This window comes from Anticarsia gemmatalis, chromosome 15, assembly GCF_050436995.1.
Source record: "Anticarsia gemmatalis isolate Benzon Research Colony breed Stoneville strain chromosome 15, ilAntGemm2 primary, whole genome shotgun sequence".
NCBI classification, from domain to species: domain Eukaryota; kingdom Metazoa; phylum Arthropoda; class Insecta; order Lepidoptera; family Erebidae; genus Anticarsia; species Anticarsia gemmatalis.
Genome location: NC_134759.1, coordinates 3,744,930 through 3,770,283, shown reverse-complemented (window position 1 = coordinate 3,770,283; position 25,354 = coordinate 3,744,930). Strand labels below are relative to the sequence as shown.

Here is a 25,354-nt window from a genome sequence, read left to right as displayed (position 1 = left end):
CAACCATCTTCAGAGTGGGCTGAACACCTGCTTGAAAAGTAAACGAAGGGTCGGCTAGGGATCCTACGAAGAAGGACTAGTGGTAATCTTTACTGATAAGTATAACAAAATGTCTGGAAATATAAAAATCGAGTAATTAGAACTTGTATGTCTTTAGTTACTGCAGTTTTCAGTTCATGTCATAACCAAAAGTGATGTTTTTCGCTTATCTTTGTTGAGTTGTGGTAATTTTAGCTACCATGTACGCCTTTTAAAAGATATTGTGTTAGTACTTTGCAGATTTGATATACGAATGAAAACAGTTCCTAGTAATTAACAAGTAATTGATTATTTTAATATACTTAACTCGCTGCCTATACGCATGAACTACCGTACAAGATTAAATGTCTGCTCAGTGTATATATCAATACAAATAAATACCTATTTTACATATTGATACAAGTGCCCTACTGTTAACACTCTGTAGTACTTATAGTTGACAAATAATGAGTAATACATACCTATATTGTAGATCTTAATATATAAGAGTAAAAACAGACCATTAATAGTCAAAATGTGAATGAAAATGATGTCAGATTCTTTGAAAGTTTTAATGAGCGTTTCTAGGTACTAACATTAATTTCAAAACGTTGAAACTCAAATTTCAATGAACTTTCTTGCACACTTTTCTTTTATTTCTTTTACATCCCGTCTTTGAAGTTCGATATAGCGGCGAAATATTAAAAAATAATTAACAAAACAGGATGTTTACCGTAAGTTGTTCATTTGAGCCTTGGAAAGTCAATAAAAAAGGTATCAAGAGGTGTCAACCTAGACCTAGTATCGTCAGAGAGTGTCGTGAGTGGCTCAGGTGTCGGGTAACATTGGCGCTCGGACGCTTTTGCTGCGCCAACACCTTACTCCTCGTTCGACATCGTTGCACAGATAGCCTAGATCTGTCTACACGTGCAATGAGATGAAAACAACAATTATTAATTAACTGGTTATCTATTGAATCTATCAATAAATATCTCAAAAAATATTGTTAAAGTGAAAGAAGTGGTAACTAGATTCTTGTTTTTCAAACTTTTTGAGTTCTATAAAGATTTTATTCTTCAATAATTATTTATAAAAAGTTAATATTTTTTTTTAAGAAGATGACAAAACTATGGGTTATTTTAACTCTGTCCCAATTCCAACTCCATGTCAAAACATAAAATACGAAAATAAAACAATCGGAGGAAATATTTCTACTTTTTTAAATTAAGAGTGATCAATGGACTCTATGGTAAAACCGAATAAAATAGAAGTTATATGGCCTGTTATACAAGTTATATGGCTTGGTCACAAAAGTAGGTCGTATTTATTGAAAACATGAAATAAGGACAACAGTTCCTCTAACTATACGTTTAATTAGCTGTTAGTTTAAATTAGCAGGTGAATAATTTTACTTCGAACCAATTGACGTATTCGTTCTTAGATTTCTTAGTAATATTTGTTACGATCGTTTAGAACAGTGTAAAGTTTCGAAGTTCCTAACAAAATCGATTTATAGGGCATTTAAGTATGCTACTTGGAAATAAAAATATGTTTTTTTAGTTCGTTAACAAGGCAGTAAGAAATATAATTGACGTATTAGCCACGGGACACCTAAGTTGCGGAAACCAAGTAGCTATTATGATGAAGTCTTAGTAAATATTTTTAAACGGGCACCATAACACCTTGTGGCAAACCATTGATAGCTCATTTTCAATGGGTTCAAATTCAAACATACTAAAGTCAATATAATTATTTACTTTCTTCTTTACCACATAGACATATAAATAAGTATTTATAATAAATATAAGTTGTTCTTTGAAGAGAAACAATGCGTAATTAGGTAGGTAGAACGGTGCGTGCAGATGAACATTATGATACCATAGTGTCAAATGCGTTCGTATATTAGCTAGTGATAGAATCTCGAATGAACACATACATTACATCTATCGTGGGAATTGTTTTGGGAGAATTTCTTTTACTTGAAACGATACGTAGAATGTTTTGTGTAAATGATCATGATTTGTTCGCCGTTATGGAAAAAATATTGTACCGACTTAGTTACTTACAACATATTTTTCCATGCTTGGAAAAGAAATTTAGATAGTTAAAATTATGCATCTTATTAAATGCAATTTGGTTTTGACAATTAAGGAGCTGTTCTTACTGAAATTGTCTTTTTGGTAGTAAGTAGGTAACACATTTTTACTTGGATTATTAAAATTACAGACTCCGTCGTGAACTCGTGACCAATCAAAATTGACTGAAAGATTTAGAAAGCGAATTTATAAGCATTAGCGCGAAGTTATCTAAGATTAGTTTGCAAACAGTTTATCCGCTAAATTAACATTAATTTAAAATTATTTCAACTACATTAAATTACTGATTCACCATCTATATTAAGCCTTAACACGGTAATTACTTAACTTAAACAACAAACATTTTGGAGAACAACTGTCAGATGGCGAGATAAGCTTATAAAGCCTATGACCATGCTGAAGGCCGCATAATTGTGGTAATGTACCATGGGCCAATGTGAACTATGGTCAGGCCGAGTACACTCCTTATGTGAAGCCATCTAGGTCAGCTGTTTACACAAAATGACACGCACACTGATTCATCGGCACGTCGCTTTATTTCGAAATTAATTATCACACGATTTCTTTGTAATTTATTTTACGTAGGTTACTTGGATTTGTTTTGACTGTGGTTTTAAGAATCTAAATAGTTTTAGGGAGTTTGGTATCTAGAACAACTTAATTGGCCAACCTGTTTGTAAGTGTGCGAAAGAAAATATTTGTTAGTCTTAATTAAGACAATATAATGAACATAACATAGAGCCATTACAGCTTACAGTTTAGCCATATGTTTAGTCTTACTAGTTGTTTTGATAAAATTAAATGTTGATTCTTGAGGTAACAGCACTACGTGAGAGTGTAAACCTGAAAGTTAATATTCAGTTATAACGCGAATTTTAGATACCTATATAGGTACGGTAATGTGCCAGGGGAAATGGTAATAAAAACAAATTCTTATATACATACGCGAAGAAGAAAAATTGGTATGACTAAGCAAGTTCCAACAGTGTAATTGCCGGTTAAACATTATTTTGGTTAGGTACCTAAGGATGTTTCTGTCGATACATCCAGACAACAAATTAATTTTAGGAATTATCTTCAGTGTGTCACATACACAATTAGGTTTTCCTTTAACCTATATTTGTCAGAATACAAAACTATATTTCCTTTAAATAGATTTATAAACGTCATGAATCCTTATTTAGCGGCAAATAATAATAATAATAAATTGAGCATGACAAATAGGGTCCGAAATAAATAAGTATTATGAACTAAAACAAAGATGAAATTTGATAAGTGAGGATTTATTAGTGTTTGTTTGAAATGAATGGATGATTACTTCAGTGTATAAGGTAAACCACATGCCTTTATATTTCAAGCGAATACCCAAAAAGTTTTGTTTAACCCGTTTCCTTTTATGTGCATAAAACTGCATTGATGAAACAATACTAACGTAGTCTGGTTCATTAGTCATCGTAAACTAAAATTATTTTTATTTCACGATGACTATTCGTATCAAATATGTAATTATTAGATGCCTATTGAATATCAACGTTTAAGTTCTATCACCATTGAAATTGGTCTCTGCTGAAAAGCTGCTAAAAATTACTTACGTGGTGATAGAGCTTAAGTGATATGTACGAGTATGTTGTTTAGATAGGTCATTATTGTAGCTACAATGATCTACATAAATGTTTTTAACTAACGTACTTAGTTCATGTGTATCTTTCCAATGTGGACATTTGTGGTGAAAGTACAGCAAGTGCCTTTAGATAGCGGAACTTTTCATTCCGGGATATCATATCTTTACTTCAACTTCTGTACCCTAGAACAATAACATTAGGATTTCAAGGAATGTTTGGACACAGGTGTTAAATGCATCTACTCATAATACAATTGCAACCCTGAAATGTAGGCATTTGTTCAGTTAAAACCTTTGCTAGAACTGATATTTTGTCTTTTGTCTCGTGATGTTAAAACCTAATTCCATGCAAAAAAGTTGATTTTCAAATTTTTCACACAACACCTTGGTAAACTTACCTATTCAATTGTTAGAAAATAAAAGCTTTGGCTAGAGTCGTCCTTAGACTTAGATTTTGACAGCTGGTGCAAGAGTAGGTACGTTGCTGATTATTAAGTAGGTCCATAGAATTGAAAGACTACTTCTACAAATTACTGTTAAATCCATATTAAAATTCGTCAATTACATTTGAAAGTATTCGCTTACATTTGATAAATGTTTCTCTATAATGTACTTCATATGCGAATGAGCTATAAGTCTCAAGAAAACTCATCGCCCGGAGCTTTTCAAACATGTTTTTGAAACAACCACAACCGTTGCTTTTTGATTGGTAGAAATATTTCAATACGCGACTTATGAATGAGGACTCAATTCTTCATTTCGAGAGTATAGATGAAATTTCGCTTGCTTGTTAGTTACAACCATATATCATGTGACGGTTTATCATAAGTATTCGCAGATTACCTATACCCATTCATTGAACGGCATGAGAGCTACTCTCAAATACAATGATTCGACCCGATTCTATGACTTTCTTGCCCAGGTCTTTTCGTCACACTCATCATACGTGACTTTAAGATCAACAGCCAAACCTTTTCGGAGATGTAATGCAAACAAATTAACAACATATTGCTTATCGCATGGCCCTGTTAATTAAGGTGACGCCCTTGGACACATCCTTTTATTATGTTCGAAAAATTAAAATTCTTGAAGGCTTTTCCCCATGAGCTGTATTCTCGGAGCGGGGTGAGACGGCGCGCTTCATCTCCTTTCGCGGCGGTAAGGCGACACCGAACGAAGCCGCGCGTCGCTCGCCAGTCGCACCACAGCACGCGTCGACTCGACATGTAAGTACGACCACGCTCTGACAGTGCCATAGTGTACCAGTGAAAAATATACAAGTGATTTTTTTTTATAAAAAAGCGAGGTGCATTGATCTTGCCTCTCGTCCTTTTAACAATTGTCCGTCTCGGTAAGTAGGGTGGTAGTGCAGTGTTCATGTTATGGTGCATTTATCGGTTTTTAATTGTGTCTGTAACTTTTAACACGGATTATAGTTACAGTCACAGCTGATTAAATGTAATTTTCTGTCTCATAATAAATTATAATCTACGGTTTTTAGCGCTGTCATTGTTACTTTCGTGTTATATCTTATCGATAATCTTAGTTATAGTATTGAAATATTATTTCATTTATAATTTTTAATCGACCTCCAATGAGAACGTTATAACGCCCGTAGTTTTGTAATCAAGTCCCGTTTCTATTTTTGAATATCGCGGTGCTCGGTTTCATTTTGGGCAGCCAATAGGAGGAGACTCTGTTAAAGTTTTCCCGCGCTTTTGGCAAGTTGCCAGATACTGACCAATAGCGTGGACGCGCGGGATGTGGGGGCGGCTAACACGCATGCGTACCGCGCCTGTCAAACTTCTAGCTCGCCTATTTTCTTTTTCTTCTACTTTAAATTTAGAACAGATATAAATTTACTGCCAGCTGGTGTGCTACATAATTTTTAGCTAAGAGATCACATACCTGTGGCTGTTTCTATGCGCTCTTTCAGTTTATTTTAACAGAAATCCTGGATTACACACAGATTATTTTTTTATTTGAAATTGTTTCATCACTTACTGAGATCCGTATTGACTTAACTTTGATTCAAGGTACTTGGTGGTAACATTAATTGTTACCCTAGTTGTAAGACAAATAAAATAATTTCACAATAAACATTGAAACACTTGAAATACCGGAGAATTGATGTCCGCCTTGAGACCGAATCGATTGTAAAGAAAGCCAAGGTCAAGACGAATTGTAATTATCAGCACCATAAGTTGAAAATTGTGCTAATTTCTCAATTGAAAACCAATTAATTAATCGGATTTCAGTATTCAGAAGTCAGGGATTATAAAGTCGGTTTAGTACGTCACCTTATTATTCTGTCGTCCTGGCCAAGACGTAGGTACCCATGTACCTACATTTTATACTTTATTTGAATAAATGTCTTGCTATTAGGCTATCTGGAACTTATCAATATGATGTGATACATAAAACAAACCCTTGCACATAATTAAAAACTTTTTTAAATGTGATATTCAACTCTTAAATCTAGGTAGTTATTTACGAACATCACATGACGTAGTAAAACCTGAACAGTTAGCAGATATTTCAGTCAATGGCCCGAGCTTAAAAATTGGCATCAGTTGGCCATTCGGCTCGGATTCAATGCCCGGTGTTTAGACGTTTAGAACTTGATATTTTCAGACACACTCATTACATTACCAGTCTTTTATTTCACAAATACGTGGGCGAAAATGTTTTCAGTTCATTTTCTTTTTGATATTAGGTATTCTAAAGATTTGTAAAAACTAAAAATATGATATCATCGACTTGTAAACTTTTTCAGTCGTAATTAATACGATTATTCTCAAATGCTTGACACCCATCACTTGATCTTTATTTCAAAAGCTAATCTCTCTCAGTCAGATTACAAAAGACCTCCCAGGCTGGACTCGCGCCAAAATTCACTAGTGAGTAGTGACGTCATAGGCGTCTAAACAATAGCAATATAACCTCAATAATCTAATTAACTTGCATACAATGAGCTATATTTTATAATGGCTCAATGCTACCAAAGATATGCTTGCTAGAGAATTTATTGTTGCTCGGAAGGTCGTTTTGGAAGATAATAGAATTTACAAGTTAATTTTGCATTTTAATTGACCAAGAAAAAAAGGTTTTCTACGGCTAACAAACGTCACTCGTTTGATAGGAGACCATTGTTGCAGGGGGACAGTAACGGGCTTAAAAAAAGTAAAGATAAATTAGATTCCTGAATTTGTCCAACTATAGGTACACTTATTTTTGCTAGAAAAAGCATTTCTGATTGTTATTCGCTATCTTTATAAGTACAGAGTAATAAATTATTAACGGACAATGCTTAAGTATGTAAAGAATAAGAAAACGACGCGAACCTCGATATTGAAGAAGATGCAGATGAATCATGATAAATTCCAACAATGCAGTCTTTCAAGTTACAATATAAAATTATTCATTATACGGAATGCAAAACATAAAAGAACATCAACCGTTGTAGTTGTGTAGGAAACGAATAATGTCTGCATTATCTAGAGAATGCAAATATGACAGTAATGCGTGTATTTGTTTAGCACAAGGGAGAATGCATTTATAAACGTTTGACGGAGTATTCTAATGGCTTTGTTTTTGTTGCGTATTATTACAGCTCTAGTACCATTCTTGTAGAGATAATTTCTCTTTACTGACCGCTATTGTTTATATTCTTTTGATTGTCAATGCCTATTTAAATCAACATTTCGAGATACAGCTTTGAAACATCAATTTTCATTTTGGCATACTTAACTTAATATTCAAAATCTAGCAGTTTAAAGGAATGTAATAAATATTGATAAGTACATTCCATCCATTATTGTTTAATTACACCGACAATTTTTGTTTTCGCCTAGCTTATAAGAATGCAAAACAATGTTATTATGGTTTCTTTTAGTCGTAGTCGCGGCAATCGTCAACATCAACAATCGTCTAAGTATTTGTTGACAGTCGTCTTCATAATATTGGTGAAGTTACCAATCACAATAAGTAGAAGATCAATCATTGTCCGAATTCATTCAATAGATTTTGATTGTAGATAACACGGTTGCCTAACAAAAGCTACTGTTATTATCAGTTTCTCGGATCTTTGAGTAGAAACCGGTTTTGAGTAAGGATTAGCTACTATAGGAACTGTTGTATAAGAATTTCATTAATGCCGTTCGTCCGTTGACCGTGTGTTGACTGGACCCTTTGAAATTTATCGCGAAATGTGACTCAGTGCGCAAATGTTTTTCTTTTGAATCATACGAAGCACAAGATTTTTTGAGATGTAGTAAAGGGGTTGAGTCAATCAATATTGATACTTTGCTACTGTGTAAACTCAATTCTCAAAATCAAAGCGGTTTTTACAAGTAAAACAATATGTTTTTCGCCGTAAACGACTTCTAGCTCAATCTTGAAATTACTTGTGTGATGTATGGATATAATCTAGTCACGTAACAAGTTTGAAGAAGTATGTTACGTTTAGTAAACCATGCGGTCCCATGAATTCGAATTGTCCCTTAAAACCACGAAATCCTTATTTCATGTAAGGAGAACACCAACCTAGTATTAATGAAGATAACATAGACAATGGAACCCACCGGCAGCTTTTTAAATTGCTCGTACATAGAGCATGTGCGATGCTCTTAGAATTTTAAATAGACGACAAAGAGGAACTACAACTCTTATGGAAACAGTAAAATATGAGTCAGATTTACTAAGAATTAATTGCACCTGATTAAATAGAATTATATTTGTCACGATTCTTCAAAACTCAAATTATATTTTGTCAGTTTGCTACAGCCTTTTAACTTTAATTTAAACACAATTAAACTTGTGATCGTAATAGATTCATCTAAAATCAGGCTACGTAATTTTTTTTCCGAAATAATGTTGAAAATTTGATTATGATACAAACTAAAATTCGCAACTGGGACGTCACTACACCGTATTTCTATACTAAAATGTGTAAATTTCATTTTTAACGGCTGATTTGACTGGTAGTCCACTACCCTATTACAATAATTAACAAGCAAGTTAACTCCGAAACTAAAGTATTTGTTGTACAATTGCGCCATTACTGGCGTGAAGCATTACCGTTCTATCGGTTGCTGTTAAATAGTTAGTGGCATTAGAGGTTCTTAACCTTTGCCTGCCAGTAATGATCAGAAAAAAGTTAATCGACTCTGTTAATTGTTCGACTTATTTCTCATCTCTAGAATCGCTCGAACTCGATAAATCTAGCATCAGTGCTTTTGTTTTTAAAACAGTAGATTCTAGTTCCTTTTTACGGTTCCGTATCCAAAGGGTAAAAACGCAACCCTATCAAAAATCCTCCGCTGTTTGTCCGTCCGTCTGCCCATCAGTCTGTCTGTCTGTCCAGGCTGTATCTCTTAAACCGTAATAGCTAGGAAGGCGAAATTTTCAAAAATTATGTAGGTAGGTATATCCTTAACCGCTGTAACAACGAATACTAAAAATTAAAAAAAAAAAGATAATTGATAAGGCTCCCCATTAGTCCCCATACAATGAAATTAGACTTAGTATCCTGTTTTATTTGTCGCATGTCTACATATTCATTTGATGTAGACATTTCACATGAGAATGCATCTGTTGTAAAGTTATGTTATATTGCAGCAAACAGTCGTGAGAACAGCTCATTGTTTCCATAATCATTCATTTACGAGTGCATGTTTGATCTGTATCTTTTGATTTGTCATTCATGCAATAGCGTATGTCTGAACCTAATTAGATGGGTACTTTTTGTTTAAATTATCGTAGATATATGCGTTTTCTCATGTCCTAATATTAAACTGTATACTCATTTTTGAAATTAGCAGGAACTACTTTATTTTTCGTATCAATATATTTTATAATTTTCGTAATGTTGAATGTATTTTTTAAATCCTAAAAAAAGTCGGTAAAAAACGCACAGTCTGGTCACGTATTATGAAACTGAATTTGTTTAAGTTAAACCCCTGCCTCAAGATCATTGCACCCTCAGTTCCATAAATAGCGGCCGCTCCGTTTCAACTCATATTGACATAAGCTACAATGTCTTTTCCTTCTTTTTAATTTCCTCGATGAGGCACAAGGCAGGCAGGTCGTTGGTTCATTTTACACGATTCAATCAAGGTAGTTTATTTTTACGGTAGTAGGTTAACAGTTCGCTAATTAATTTAATTACAGTACACAATGTCAATAACATTGGTAAAATAAAATTCGAATATTGCATCAGAACTGCACTACGACGCTACTTTTTTAAATCAACGAATTATTATTTAATGATGCATAGAAAATAACTGATATGCTTATGAACTTACAATGCTTACCAAACCTGAAAACTTAAAAACTTACTTTTAAAATATTTTAACAAAAAAAACTAAAAATCTAACTATAACAATTTCTTTACAGCTGTTCAAATAGGGGAGTAGAAAAAAACAAACCGCCAAAATGGACGCGATCAAAAAGAAGATGCAGGCGATGAAGCTGGAGAAGGACAACGCGCTTGACCGCGCCGCCATGTGCGAGCAGCAGGCCAAGGACGCCAACCTCCGTGCCGAGAAGGTACCTCACCGTTTATGGCTAAAGGGCACTCTTTACACTCGTTATGTTGCTTTATGACGGTTCAACTCGACTATAGCCAGGCCGTAACCCAGTTTACATCACTAGTGCAGAAAAAAAAGTTCTTATGGCGCTTTGTTCCAAATTTAAATCAATCTTGATATTTAATCTATAAAGAACTTTTTTATTTGAGCTTGATTGACGTAGGTCTGTATTTTATTTATATAGCAAGTTTGTATAAAATTTACCTACGTACCTATATCAGGTATTGTGTAAACTTTGGAATTTTATCAGACACTTTCTCTGGGTCACATGTGTATATTTTATATTAAGAAATTAATACTTATCGCGCTACCTACTTTCAAAATGTCAAATTATGCAATTATGGAGTAAATGATCAGTCATGTTGTTGCGAAATTCTGAAGGATTATGAAATGGATAAGGCTGCCGTAGACTAATTAAAAGACGGTCATTCACTGCCTAGACATTTTATGCTACACCTTAAATCGTCATTGTAAAGTGTGGCGAACTTTTTGTTTTTACAAGTGCAGTGACAAGCTGAGGCAATAAAGTTCATGACGAGTTGTTCCCATGACTGGAGTGAAGACAAAAGAAATTCATTACTACGAACTTTACATACTTTTTTCAATAAATTTGAAAATATTCATTAATTTCGTTAAATCTTATTCAGATTCCGTTTTGTTTATTTATTTATTTTGTTACTGATTGAAACCCGAAGTTAAGAGTTCTGTCAATTATTTAATAAAAACAAATATTCAAAATTGGAATCCAATATGCAAATATTTTTTAATGGCCAGTTCGTAAACACAACTGCTAGTGGTGTGAAACAGCTAGTTCAACAAGCTATTAGTCGATTATATAAAAATACAAGGCCTGTCGTAATTTATTTTGCAATAATTGCATATGTTAAACGAACGTGCAATATGTTTTGCGTCTGGTGCAGTAAAGCCTTGACCACGGGCGTGTCAGGGCTAAGGACGCCAACCTCGACAACTTAGATATGTATGTCTGTTTGTGTATGTAGCTGTAATGTGCATTCATAATGCGAGGCTCTAGAGCCTATGTTATAAACCTACCTACCCGAGATGATGATATCTTTACTAAGAATGTCTAGAGAACAAAATGTAGGCTTAAGACATTTTTATAGCCACATAAAGCAACATAAAAAATAGCCAAACGTTTTTTAGGACTTTTGTTAAAGTCTTTTGGAAACGATGTACTTATATTTTGGTTTTTGCTTGGTGTAGGCCGAGGAGGAGGCGAGGCAGCTCCAGAAGAAGATCCAGACCATTGAGAACGACCTGGATCAGACCCAGGAAGGCCTCATGCAGGTCAACGCCAAGCTTGAGGAGAAGGAGAAGGCTCTGCAAAACGTGAGTACTACGATTGATGGACTTGTCTTTCTGACATTACGAAACATATAAAGAAATATGCAAATGTTGTAGATTCTGTTTAACTTACTGTCGTAAAATAATGTAGAATAGCATAGATAGATGAATGATGGAAAATCTTTGACTTAAAGTTTTTCTTTGTACCTATGCAGTTTTATTTTATATCGTTACTTTGAAATTCATTTAAGAAAGAGCAAGATATCTGTAGCAATCAAATAGGCTGAATGACGAATACCTATTCCTAACAATACTACAAACAAGAAATAAGAACCGTGGTATAGGCCGACAACTTAGTAGAGAGCTTTTTATGCAAAGTGCAGGATAGTAGAGGCATACAACATTTTGAATTTAACTAGCGACTTGCCTGTTTGCTACGGTTACTTTTATTCGGACAAACAACGAAATCTGAAATATACTTTAAATAAATCACGCGTTTCAAGATTATTAAGTTATCGGACTATTAAACTTATTATCTGTAATCTATTTACTGTACTGACAGATTGACATATTCATCAATGTTCTACATGTAACTGTATCTCGATTGAATATATTAAAGTCTTCAAATCGAATGGTTTGAGGTTAAAATGTTCTGTGTCACAGCGCGTGCAATATAGAGTTCCTACACGTTTTAATATAGTTGCCAGTCTTTTTACTTTGTATTTGCTTTTTATATTCACCTGTAGCCATTTAAACATAATTTAAACATTCTTCTGAGCCAGTATTGTTCCAATGCTGGTCTCTGCTTTCTTTATAAAAGGATACGTATTGAATTGGCATCCCTTTGATAACTGTTTAAAGTTCCCAAAGCATTTCTTGTTATAATTAGTTAAAATGTCTTACAAAGAACTAGAAATTCTAACAATATAACATCGATAGTGGTAAGACATTATCATAATAGATGGTATCCTAGGAAACTATGACAGAGTCACTGTAAAGAACTCTATGTTTGATCAATCACGACGCATCCTGAACACACACACAACAGGAAGTTAAAACACAACAGACAAAAAATAACATCAATAAATTATATTATGATACATAAATAGCAATGGAATTCGTATCAATAGTGATCTGTAAACAATACATGATCTCAGTGATATAATTAGTATGAATAATTAAAATGTCGTCTACATTTATATTGAGTGTGTCAATAGTCAAACAGTTCATCTTAGAGCCAAAAACCTTGGCCGATTGGCAGCCAGGCGGGATTGCACAGCGATATTAAAACTAATACGATGCCTATCTGCTGAATATCAGCTACCAAAATAGACTTATCGATATAAGAATTACATCACGTGCTATGTAAAGAAATATTCACATTATTCAGGCCATATGTGGCCTTGAACACTATTAATGATTTACCAATTATACTGATGATATTCAACAATAATATTATTAATGAAATTTAATAGTATGAGTAATTAAATTATGCGTGAATGAATTATTGAGTGTACTATTGTGGTTTTCTTAATTTTACTGAAAATATGACGTCACGTCATAATGATTTGCATTTAACTACATGTAATAAAAGAGCACATGTGTTGTAAACCGGATTCCCGCGCTCTAGGGGGCTGCGTTCCGCGCGCAACGTGTTTATTTTCGGCGCTCGACACCTAATATGGGCCCGGTGCCCGGTGTTTCAGTAAAAATAGACTCTGGACTCATTCGATACGTCAGCGCACGTAGATAAATGTTAAACTATGGAATTCTAAACATATTGGAATTGTTTGACGATTTAAGAAGTAACACTTTAAACAATCTCTTATATTTAAAAATACATTAGTTACTGTAGAAAAAGCATTCTCTAAAAATTCTAACGTTCCGATACCGAAATCTTTTGAATTTTTAGTTATCTATTTCTAACAGTTTTATAAAAACAATCCTAAAACATTTTGAAATTCCCACCCCGAACTATAAACAAATGCGCAGCGCACAGTCGGTAAAACAGTGTAATGAAAACAAAAGACGGCAGCCATTTGTGCGACTACAGCGCCACGGCGTTTCCACCGAGAATGACAGTCAGTCAACATGGCCGACGCCGCTGCGCGGCCGGACGGACCGCGCCGAGCGTAGTAATGTCCGCGTCCGCGCCCCACGCCCACGGGCGCACCCCCGTGCGGCGCAGGGGGCATCAACACCACCCGCGGCTGAGGGGCGACCGCGTTCCCGCCCCCAGTGCGCCCGCAAACACAAGTCCGTCCAAACTAGTGGCCTTAGACAGTCAAACAGACGATGTTGTGCCTTGTGTCAATAGTGTTAGTGAATCTCAAGAAGTGACAAGGACGAATAGTGACGATGCACTTTCGAATCGAAACACAATCGAGGACTATGCGAATATTGATGATGAAATAGAATTCGATAGTAGAATAAAAGATGTGGAATCGCTAGATGAATCCGACGATGAATTTTCTTTCCGCGAAGAGCGGTCGGCGGGAGATGGCGCCGAATTCACGGCCGTCGCTTCAGATATATCAGATGATGATCCTGAGACGGCGGAGCTCGCGAAACTCAGGTGTACTAGCGAGTGTACTGAAGTTCTGGCCGAAAGAGAGAACAGGCGGAGGAGGAGATGTGCAGACTATCCGGGTCTGGCCTTCGGCAGTTCCATATTCTCCTCAGATACTATGATGAAATTTTCCATCATAAAGAATGAATTGCAGAATATCAAGAACACTGCATTAAAAAGGGTAATGTCCTACGTTATTTGAGCTTCTATTTAGATGTGTGAGTGAGGCAGGCGTGGGCCAAATGCGCACAGAACTATTTTTAATCGCGTGCCGTCGAGAAAACGTTGAATCTGCTCCACGAAATGAAGCAGATGCGGGCTCATCTCGCGCGTGGCGATCAGCTGAGCCACTGACATTTCGTTTGACATGTTTACTCGGACGACTACACATGGTTCCACTAGATGTCGTTGCTATCGATAGGCGCACGTGGCTTATAGCTGTCAGCCCTTGCCCTTAATTTGTTATGGGAAACAAAAAATATTTTATCTTTTTTTTCACTTCGTCGATAGTCTGTTGTCTTATGCCAGCACTACGTGATGAAATAGAGTAGTCTGACATTGAAGGCTTATAATCTAACATTGCGGTTTAGATATTTATATCAGGTTACACATTATCATAAATACCTATCTATATACATCTCGGACTAGGAGAGTCATAGATTGATATGAGAGGCGCCGTGCGTCTACAATAGATAAACAATAATTTGGGATTCACTAAAACTCGCTATCATTTATCTAATAGTCCTCATTATGAGAGCAATTAGAGGACTGAATAATTATGATAGACCAGACGACTTTTACACTCAGTGAACGTGTTTACTCATCTAGGTATATTACACATCATATTGCATTCTACTCTATTCCACTTTCTAAAATATTCATGAAAGAATACGTAGCGATGGGCAATCGTAATTGCAAAGCGTAACAATTCGAATTGATATTAAAATATATCGAGAGAATGTGCAGTCTGGGTTGACCAATCCGTAAACGTTTATTGGATTTCTTTGCACGTGACTATACAATAATACACGCAAAGTCGTTGGAGGTAACCCCACCAATGAAGCAGGTGAAACAATAAGATTGTTTGCGTCATAAGGAATTTGAATTAACAGGTTCAGAAAGAATTATTCAGAAAAGTTATACCCCTGAACTGAATCCCTTATTTTTAAATCATCTTTTTCTTCTAAAGCCTTAAACCTACGAAAGTCTATTGCAAAGAAAATAAGAGGAAATAATCCCCTCTTTAGACCAGGAAAAAGATACATAATATTTTACACTGATGCATTTCCAGACCAGTTTTCCGTTTCAAGTATTGGTCCATCAATAAGCACCAATTAACGTCTAAATTAGGAAATGTAACCAACTGGTTATTAAGCTTTACGTTTGTTGCATTTTTTGAACTGACATGATAGCATAATTAGCTTCATGCAATAATTGTTCACTTATGTATCTGAAACGAGTTTGCTTTTACTGGAAACGCACGCAGTTCGAAAATCAATGAATTGTGGAACTGTCTGTATTGTTTCACTCGTGTGCTTCAGTTACTTTCTCAATTTATCGAGCGTGAAACATCTCCAAAAATGTGTATTTTACATTTACATTTTCTTTACACGTAGAACATTTGCCGTTTCGTAAAGACCTACATGTGAAGCATACGTCGTTATACGGTAGTTCTGACGACGAGGTTAGCACACTAATAAGCATGTTTACTATCGGAAATGTACTGGGTAACTAGTTCTAAGTATGGAACCCTACAACTGTGCGTGTTTGGTGCACATCTGGCCAATAGTTATGTGTTGCATGTTTACATAGTCTAAGAATTTATTTACAGGAATTTCTATGATTTATACATGTAACCACTGAAATATTGGACTGAAATGAGCTATTAATATCAATGTTGTTTGTACGGACGATAACCTACGGTAGTATTATGAACAGGCGGTCGCATAACACGACCACAAAAATTCCGATCAATTGAACCGTACTGAAAAATAAACTGTATAGAATGTAGATAGGTCACGGACTGTGTGTCAATTATCTTATGAAGATGTTACATCTCGTGATAGGTGTTGTTATTATAAAGAAATAACGAAGTAGACTATTGATAAATGTCCGAAGGCGTTTGGCTCATTGTACTACGCCTACTACACTTTGCTTCGCAATTATAGTGTGCTGCCAAATTAAAAGATTTAGCACGCTATGTTGGCGCGTGTTACGCCAAATCATTAAAAGAGCCTTGTTGGAAACCGGCGGAAAAATTACATTCTGTACACAGCAAAACATACGCTCGCTGTTAAATATTTACATTTTAATTGTGTTTTATAAAACAACAAGCAGACTGGAAATCTGTTTGAGAATCAACATTCACACGATGGCCAGTCAATGTAGAATGTCATATAATTAAATTATGGTGTTACGTAATCAATCACTGGTTGACAGATGTCTGTGTGCGTCACACTTGGTGTTATTTACTCAGTGTGGCCGGCCACTGTATCATAGCTCAGCCGTGTAATTACACTACACCACACCCGCCTGTATGGTCATGCCCATCTACGTGTTAGCCTTCAGGTACTCCAATAACTTATTACTGACCATCTGGCACTGACAGACAGATGACCAACTTTCTACCCTGTATAAATATGGCAGCATCTCATATTGGGACAACAAGCCTTGACTTTTATAATGGACTATCTCAAATATCTGTGTTTGAAAATAAGTTTTAGTCATCGTCCAAGAATCACGTAGATAACGTTTGAATAGGTATTTTTTACTTGAATGTTAATGAGTTCATTGTTGCTAGTTTGGTCGCTTCGATTGTGAAATCTTTGTCCTTTTTTGGTATTCAATTCTTGTTTTATCATCAAGTTATTCTAATAGTCGAACTACTATGTTTCTGGTATTCGGAGAAATGGCATTCACGCGGTTCTGTTAGCGTTATTTACCTGCTCGCTGTGAAGGTTTAGATCCGGGTTCTAGAACAATACCTGTTTGTTAAGTCATATCCTTTGACAGCGGGTGACATCGGCAAAAAGTGAAAGTCTTAAATGCCATAAATTAAAAAAAAAATCATTCGGGTAAAAAATGGAACAATAAAATTTAAGAAATACTGCTTGTCTGGAACAAAACCCTAATTAGCATATTCCAGAAACCGCTGAATAGTTTGTAAACTAAGTTATACCGTCTGAAAGAAGGAACAATTTTGTACAATGTGGCTGAAAGCCGCAAGGTCAATAAAATTAGTGCACATATTTTGTGCTTGTTCTGTAATGTGAAATGAGTCAGCAGCAGAGGTTATTGCTCACTTAATGTCACTCACTACTCACAATGGTTTAAATAAAATTAAAATGACAATTGAGTATTAATATGACGATTGTATTGTATTCAAGAACTAGGAAGCATATCATTTATGTGCAGACTGTTGATAGTCTATATTTAAACGAGATTAGTTGAAAAAAAATTAAGGAGACCTGAAACAGGTATATTATATGTGCAGCAATAAAAGTTAGACTTATCGGTCTTTTAATTCGGTCTCCAATAAAGTTTCTCTTTTAGCCTTATCATTGCCTCAGTGATACTGCTTTACCGACCTAAGATATATTTTTTGTTGCAACTGCCCTGTTACTTAACGGAATTTAAAACAGGCACATACTTTCCAAATGACGTCATATAATTTCGGCAGTCTTGAGTAAATTGTTCGTGGTTAATCGCCTGCTCTGTCATTGGCCACGGACACGTTGCCACAGTTTCATGACGGTATACTAGATGGCGCTGCTAATTTGTTTCCAGCCTGTCTATTGCAATATATTAACGAATATAGAAACTTGTTACAATAAGTCCAGTTTGTATATTTGTTTAGATACTGTTAAACAATTATTCATGCCCCTCCTTTTTATTTTTCAAAATATCATAGTTCATCCAATTGATACACCGGTAAATAAAATTTCCCATGATTTCAACACAATGCGCGTTAATAGCCCTTCACTAAGTTAAAATCACTTCCGTAGTTTCATTGTATAAGGTCATTCTACCGTTGCGCCCATCCTATATTTTCGGGTTTTCTTTCTGAACCTCGCTTTTGACCCTACAGGATGTAGGTTCCGATGAACGTAAACAGGTGGAGCTACTTGTCCCTCCGTCAGTCGGTCGATTGTGCTTATCGCGATTGTCGCGTCCGTGCGGGTGACGTTTCTGTTCATGTTTCGCTGTCAAAGTCATTATAAGAATGTCTGATTGTGTTAAATATTAGTGTAATTTCAATTAGTCACTTGTGATCACCGCTGCTGCTCATTTGATCTATGCTTTAAGTCAGAAACTAAGCTAATTAACTCAGTACCATTAAAGTAGCAGCGTCTAGGTTCGGTGGCGGCCATTTTATTCGCCGGCTGTGTTCATTCGTGCCGTGCCCATCTCGACGATACGGGGCAATAACGAGCGGCCCAGTCAGTTGGCATTTTCGCGAGTAGAGCGAAGGTGTCTCTAGTTTTTAGCATTTAGGCATTCGATTTAAACTCAAAAGTGCATAAAAATGACGACAAACATGCAGCAAGGCACGATCCTGGACGTGTTGAAAAGAAAAATGCGTCAAACGAAAGAGGAAATGGAGAAATATAAGGACGAGTGCGAGGAGTATCACAAACGATTACAAGTGGAAATAATGCGGAGAGAAGAAGTAAGAAAACGTGTTTTACTATTGTGCTGTGAACTTTGTGAAACGTCCATATCAATGTGTACCTGTGTTGAATTCATTTTGGGTCAAAATATGAGAGTTATCAGTCGTCTTGTACTATCTACCTATAGTGAGTAATGTCCGGCCATACTTAGGTGTGCAGGCAACGTACGCATATTGACCTCTCTTTCGGATTCATCTCGGTTCAATCTCGCAGAAAGAGAGGGCGAATAATGATTCTTTTCATCGAACACATTCATTTCATCGACTGTGTTGTTCCCAAAAAAGTGTTGCTCTTTTGGATATCTATTATTGGGATGTGAAGGTTTTCTTGAAAAGTCTTTACATAATTTGATCGGTACACGGTTGTGTGCCGGTTTCTGTTGCATGTAACAGGTTTGGTTGCGTTGGAGGTCGTATACCGGTCTTTTGTGGCACATGTAGAGCGAGCCGGCTGGAATCGTGAAGCTTAACACCCTTTAGTACATTCCTGTTGTTCGGACGTCCTCGAAGGACCGCTGGCGCCGTGAAGGCGTGTCCGACTTGCTCGCCGTTATCGTCGAATGACGTAACGCGACGAGCATTACTAGCTCATACAGATCATAAACACCTGTAAATGAACATCCATCGATGCTACACTTTGACTTATTTCCTTATATAATTCGATTTGGCCGTCACACGCTCGATTCTATTACGAATAATGAGTAGTCTATAATCTATGACTATGATATTCTTTTGATATCAAAAACACTACTCACATACATGTCTTATCGTCCTAAGTGTATCAAAATGACGATAAGGAAACGGTAAATGTAGATAATGTGAAAGAGTAATTACTAATTCAGCGTAAAGCGAACGCTATTTAAAATTAATTTGTTAAAGAGACTATAATAATAGACGTTTAGTAGATGAAATAGACGAGCGTTTTTTGTGTCTCGCCGTGGGCGTGTGCTAACATTGGGAGCTCGCATCTCGCATCGAGCTGCTAAACACTGATAGTTGAGGTCAACAGTTAAAATAATGCTCAATCAGAGGAAACACCTATGGAGGTGGGACAAGGCTGTTAACCCATTTGAATAAATAATGATCATCACGTACCAAGGGAATATCAATTGAAACGAGTATTCTCGTCTCTTTCTATACGTTGGATTGGAAAATGTTTATTGGGACATGTCTTATTAGAATTTGACTTCAGCATTTAGTTCTATTGAAATCTTTTAAGGTACCTAGTTCTGATGATCCTTTGAATCGTAATAATTCGTATAAAATACTTAAGATATCTGAGTGAGTCACTGTAAAGGCTGATAAGTTATAGGAATTATCGATATTGAATTCCTATCGATGCACTCACCATCCCGTACATAATGACGGTCCCTTCGCGTGACGGTGTTGTGTTACAAATTTATTGGGCTTGCAAGGGCTAGCCTTTTGTGTTCAACATTTGAATAGACACAATGCTACCGCCCTAACCGATCCCACAAATTTTAAACAATGTGTTCCGTCTATTGGTGAAAGTTAAATACAGGTAATTCGGGCACCTGTGGAACTCACTACGCTATCTCGTATTAAATAACATTCAGGGAAATTACGTCCCATGCTTATGAATTCCGATGATCAAAGATAAAGGTCATCGAACTTTTATAAGAGGCTTAACTCACTAATTTTAAAATAGCCTCAAGTAAACGTCAATTTGAATTATGCTCAGAGTTCAAGGTGACGCCTGGCTACTGATCTCTAAAACATAGCCACGACTAGACACCTATTTGTCTTGTACCCGGAGCAAAAAATGTATATCGAAATTATTCATCTTGTTCATTGGAAATGGAAGTTATTTCTATAGAAAAAATGTTACACGTATTGGCTTAGTTAATTGCTGTAGATATCGCGTGAAAAGAACTACGTAAATTAGAATATGCGTGATTATAACATGGTGAGGATAGTCAGGGCTATATTTAGCGTCCACGCTGTATGACGACACAGGATAAAAGGAGGAGAAACTGGGACTCGGGAGTGCTTCCTCGCGACAAGGACGCGTGATGTCATGGGCATGTGCAGTACGATGAATATAAATAATGTAGCGCAAAATGTTCTCTGTCTTATGTTTAATGCTCAACACGTATAGTGTTTCAACGTTTAACAATGTCTATTGTACGTTCACATTCTTACGGCCAAAAGTACTCATGTACGGCTCGCCAACTTTGGACACCGAAAACAGAATATTTAACTTTGGTTCGCGGTGCAAAGTTTTAGAAAACGCTATGAAATGTACTTCTATCTGATTAGAATTGGGTCGTTTAGTTATCATTCTTTATGAGCAGACAGAACTGCAAAACAAAAACCTAATAGAAACATCTGTGTGCGACACCGCTATAAATAGCATAACATTTTATTAGGTTACTTAGATTTGTGACCGCATTGTTATTGTCTCTATTTAGCCGAAGTACCGAGCATTCCTCGAACACAGTATCGCCTAGCACCGAAGCTTTACGAGCTAAAAGTTTACCCTTATTGAGATATTCGTCCGTTTGTTTAGAGTTATCGGCACGTGATTTCGCATGAACCTTGTGAGTTATTGTGAAAGGTGTGCTTCTTCTAGGAATGCAACTTTCAATTGTATCTATGCTGTTCTACAGATGTTTTACGACTGCATATTTTTGATTTTAATATGTTCTTAAGCATGAAATCCTTAGTAGTTGTTTTAAATGTAATGTTTTTGTGCAGGCCGAATCCGAGGTGGCTGCCCTGAACCGACGCATCCAACTGCTGGAGGAGGACCTCGAGAGGTCCGAGGAGCGTCTCGCGACCGCCACCGCCAAGCTGTCTGAGGCCAGCCAGGCTGCCGATGAGTCCGAACGGTGAGTTCGACACTTAATAGACCACCCGGGACTTGTATAGCAGATAACATGAAACATTGATCTGGTAGAGCCAGTCTAATCAAATGTCAGTTACTTTTATTGGATAGAAAAGAACAAAATTTAGAAACGAATAAGAAATATAGTTTAAAGTAAGTAGTAAGAACAATCTACATTTAATTGATTACATCCTGGGTTCGAGACCCAGAAGGTTAATTATGTTGTTTATTTGTTTTTATAATAATATCGATAGAATTCGATCAAAACTCTAATTAGAACTGTAAATAAATATTGAAACAAAATTTATTCTTACATTCAGAATAATTAATTAATTTTGATGAAGCCATTCAGTTTTTCCATTTACATAATATAATATGCAACACATGAAAGTAACAGATTTTCGATAAATCTAGTAACACAAGACTCTCACAACTATGGCTTCTTCAAATTCAGAGCTAAATTGGATTATCTATACTGTTTATTTTTATGCTCCCGTTGTAAATATTTTCTCGATTTATATAACTGTGTGCATGAGTGTTTATTTTTTATTTTATTTTACGCCCGTAACCACCATATTCTTGATAAAACTATCTTACGAGTTTCTTCTACCCTTTTAAAAAAATCTGATTCTGTTATTTTGAGAAAGTCTTTCATTGTACAATATGAACGATTTTCTTCTTCATAAAAAGCCACAAATCATAACACTTTGAGTGTTTTTATCGATGTTATAACACGCATGTGTTTGGCCCCGCACTAACCAGAATACGCAAGGCGCTGGAGAACCGAACCAATATGGAGGACGACCGGGTCGCCATCTTGGAGGCACAGTTGTCGCAGGCCAAGCTCATCGCCGAAGAGTCCGACAAGAAATACGAAGAGGTGAATGCTTGTCCGTGACGTCATAAACATTAAGAATTTTCACACCTAGAATTAAGCACCCCTACCGTAGAACCCATTCTCAATTATTACAAAAAGTTTAACATGAAAACGGGTGTCGTGCGATGAATCTAGATGTGAATATTCCCTATCAATTCATTGAAGTTTTTCAAACACATTCCATTACGGTATTGTTGTGCCGTGAGTAGTAAACACTCGATGTTAAGATAGTAATGGAATGCTATAAAAGAAACTTCCGATCACAGCTGATGTGTTATTGCGCGGATCGTTCCTTGTTCTATGGAAAAGTAAAATATTGTTCCACCATTGTCGTGTCGAAATTAATTAAAAATCAAGTAGAATTTGGTATGTGTTTTATATTCTAAAATGGCTGACATCAGAACTAAATTAGAATTTGGTAATTGCTACTCCATTAGGACCTTTTCAATGTCGAAATGATTTACAGACGCTATATGTTTCGGTGTCAAGCTATTACGAATATTATGTGAAATAACACATTAGCTGTAACTTTATTTTAAAACCTGATAATCTTGTTTCTCAGTGACTAATTTTAAATTATAGAAACGGTGAACTCGTTAGAATCTGTCTATGCTAAATGAGGACTCGATTATTCGGTTTTAAATGTATGTGTACAAATCCGATCATTGCAGAAAGTAATAAATATAGGTACATTTTTATTTAGATTAAACATTTCTTAATATTATCGAGAAGTTTTAGCATTGTTGTAATGATAAGAAAACATTTAAAGTATTTTTTGTTTATCACGAGTACGCTATGTTCGGAATGTATGAAACTACTTTAGTATTTAAAAGCTAATTAAAATCCCGTTAGGGGTTCAGTTGGCTACTTATAATGTTGGAACGCGCAATAAACAAGTTATTCGCTAATAAAGCGATGAAGCTATTGCACGATCCACAGTTTATTTCAGCTCGAGGGCAGCAGTCGTGTGTCGCTTTATATGTTCCTCTAGTGTTCGTTTCTTGCATGTCTTCTAACAAATGGGTTACCCTTGAATACACCCCTTTTAATAGTCACCGTTCGATCATGTACTAAAGTTGTATGTTCCGTGGTCCAGTGCCCGTAAGGTACTCGAGAACAGGTCGTTGGCCGATGAAGAGCGCATGGACGCCCTGGAGAACCAGCTGAAGGAAGCCAGGTTCCTCGCCGAGGAGGCTGACAAGAAATACGATGAGGTCTTTATATGGGAGTTTAGATGTCGTTTGGTTTGGCTTGTCTTGTTTCAATACGCATGTAATGAATATTTCATAACGATGCCATGTTGCGTCGACTTGAATAATCCACAATGGAGCTCGTTCCATACTCGCATTTGTTCCTGTTTTCAAAATATATGGTTTCTCATTCACATGAGCGTGTCGTGTTACCAGTTTTGGAGTTGTTTCCCTACTGACATTTTTATCCAGGTATTCCCTTTTTGAAGTTATAACAAATATAAGTTATATTTCTACATATAAATCCCCTTCCATTGAATTTACGTGTCTCCTACTAAACGATGAGATGTGGATTTCGAACTGATTAACATTACCCCGCAAATTAACTCTTGTGAGCTTGAATTTGTTGTCATTAAGCAAATATATACAGTCATTGAATACTGAGTGTACATTCTCGAAGAAGGAGGCTATCGCATCAAGATTAGATACGGCAGTCTCCGGTATTATGTTTTTGTTGGAAACCTTAGTCACTGCGCTTCGATGCCAGATGGTTTTAACGTTCAGCTATACGCGTCCTAATTCCCCTGACATATGACCCTGCGCGCTGAAGTGAAGGCAGTCGTAAAAGTCAGCGTCCCAAGAAGGAGTCGTATCGCGCCTGATCTTGCTCGCCGAGCCTTATATGGAGGGACTAGCCTCCTTCATCGCACATGTTGTTACATAAGCATTACTTCCATATATGTGCGTGTACTTGCCCAAGACTACGCCGTAACGGACATAAGGCTTTAACGAATTACACATGTCCGTCGATGTCAGTATGTAGTAACTTGTTATTATCCGGCTGTTTAACGTGGTATGGTGTCTCCAGGTTGCTCGTAAGCTGGCCATGGTTGAGGCTGACTTGGAGCGCGCGGAGGAGCGTGCCGAATCCGGTGAATCGTAGGTTTCATTCCGTACTGCGGACGGGCCACTGCCGCATCGCCGCCGACACCGCGCTGAAATAAGAATGACATTAACTAGCGTCCGCTTGACGCGACTCGGTCGAACATTGTTATTCCGGCGTGTCAGGCGACTGTGATCGCTGTGCAGTGGTCCCGACGCGTTGTTTTGCAATTTTTCGCCTCCGTTCTGCATGGTTGTTCATTTGCATTCTTAACATTCTGCACAGTAACCCGATTTACCTACATAGGTATTTCTAACATCGGCGCTCACTGTTATTCTTATTGCATGTCCCCATTCTAGGTGGCGTACGAGGCGGAAGCTGAACGCAGGACATTAATTAATTAGCATTTGTCATGACATTAATACGGTGGTGCCGGTTCATGTTTAGTGAAGCGGCACTACTCTTAATTATAAGGACACGGTGCGGAGCAGCGACCCTCGCGCCCGAGCGTCGCTGCTCTCGTCACACTAAACAAGGGTTGCCCCATTTCATGGATATTTCTTATGCAAATGTTTAACTATCATGTCCATGTGTCGACTAAACTTCTGTCTTCAGTGTGTGTATCTCTTAAACGTGGCTATAGGTTAGGTTGTCAGGAAATATGTGTGGTATAGGGCAATTTTCGTTT

At 36.5% G+C, this 25,354-nt stretch overlaps 1 protein-coding gene across 26 annotated transcripts in view; it reads left to right on the top strand.

The window, feature by feature from the left end:
- Positions 1–4,808: 4,808 nt before the first annotated feature.
- LOC142978998 (tropomyosin-2) overlaps positions 4,809–25,354 on the top strand; it is a 29,580-nt gene continuing 9,034 nt past the window's right edge. For 6 of the 26 annotated variants that reach the window (XM_076123695.1, XM_076123696.1, XM_076123692.1 and 3 more), the window contains exons 1-4: positions 13,631–14,380; positions 21,587–21,720; positions 23,690–23,807; positions 24,652–24,722. In XM_076123695.1, the coding sequence (XP_075979810.1) occupies positions 13,646–14,380; positions 21,587–21,720; positions 23,690–23,807; positions 24,652–24,722 (1,058 nt within the window). In that variant the 5' untranslated portion in view covers positions 13,631–13,645. Of the gene's footprint in view, positions 4,962–10,131; positions 10,285–11,549; positions 11,676–13,630; positions 14,381–18,350; positions 18,869–21,586; positions 21,721–22,478; positions 22,597–23,689; positions 23,808–24,651; positions 24,723–25,354 lie in introns of those variants that run through there. The other 20 variants (XM_076123699.1, XM_076123698.1, XM_076123697.1 and 17 more) reach the window with 11 other exon arrangements.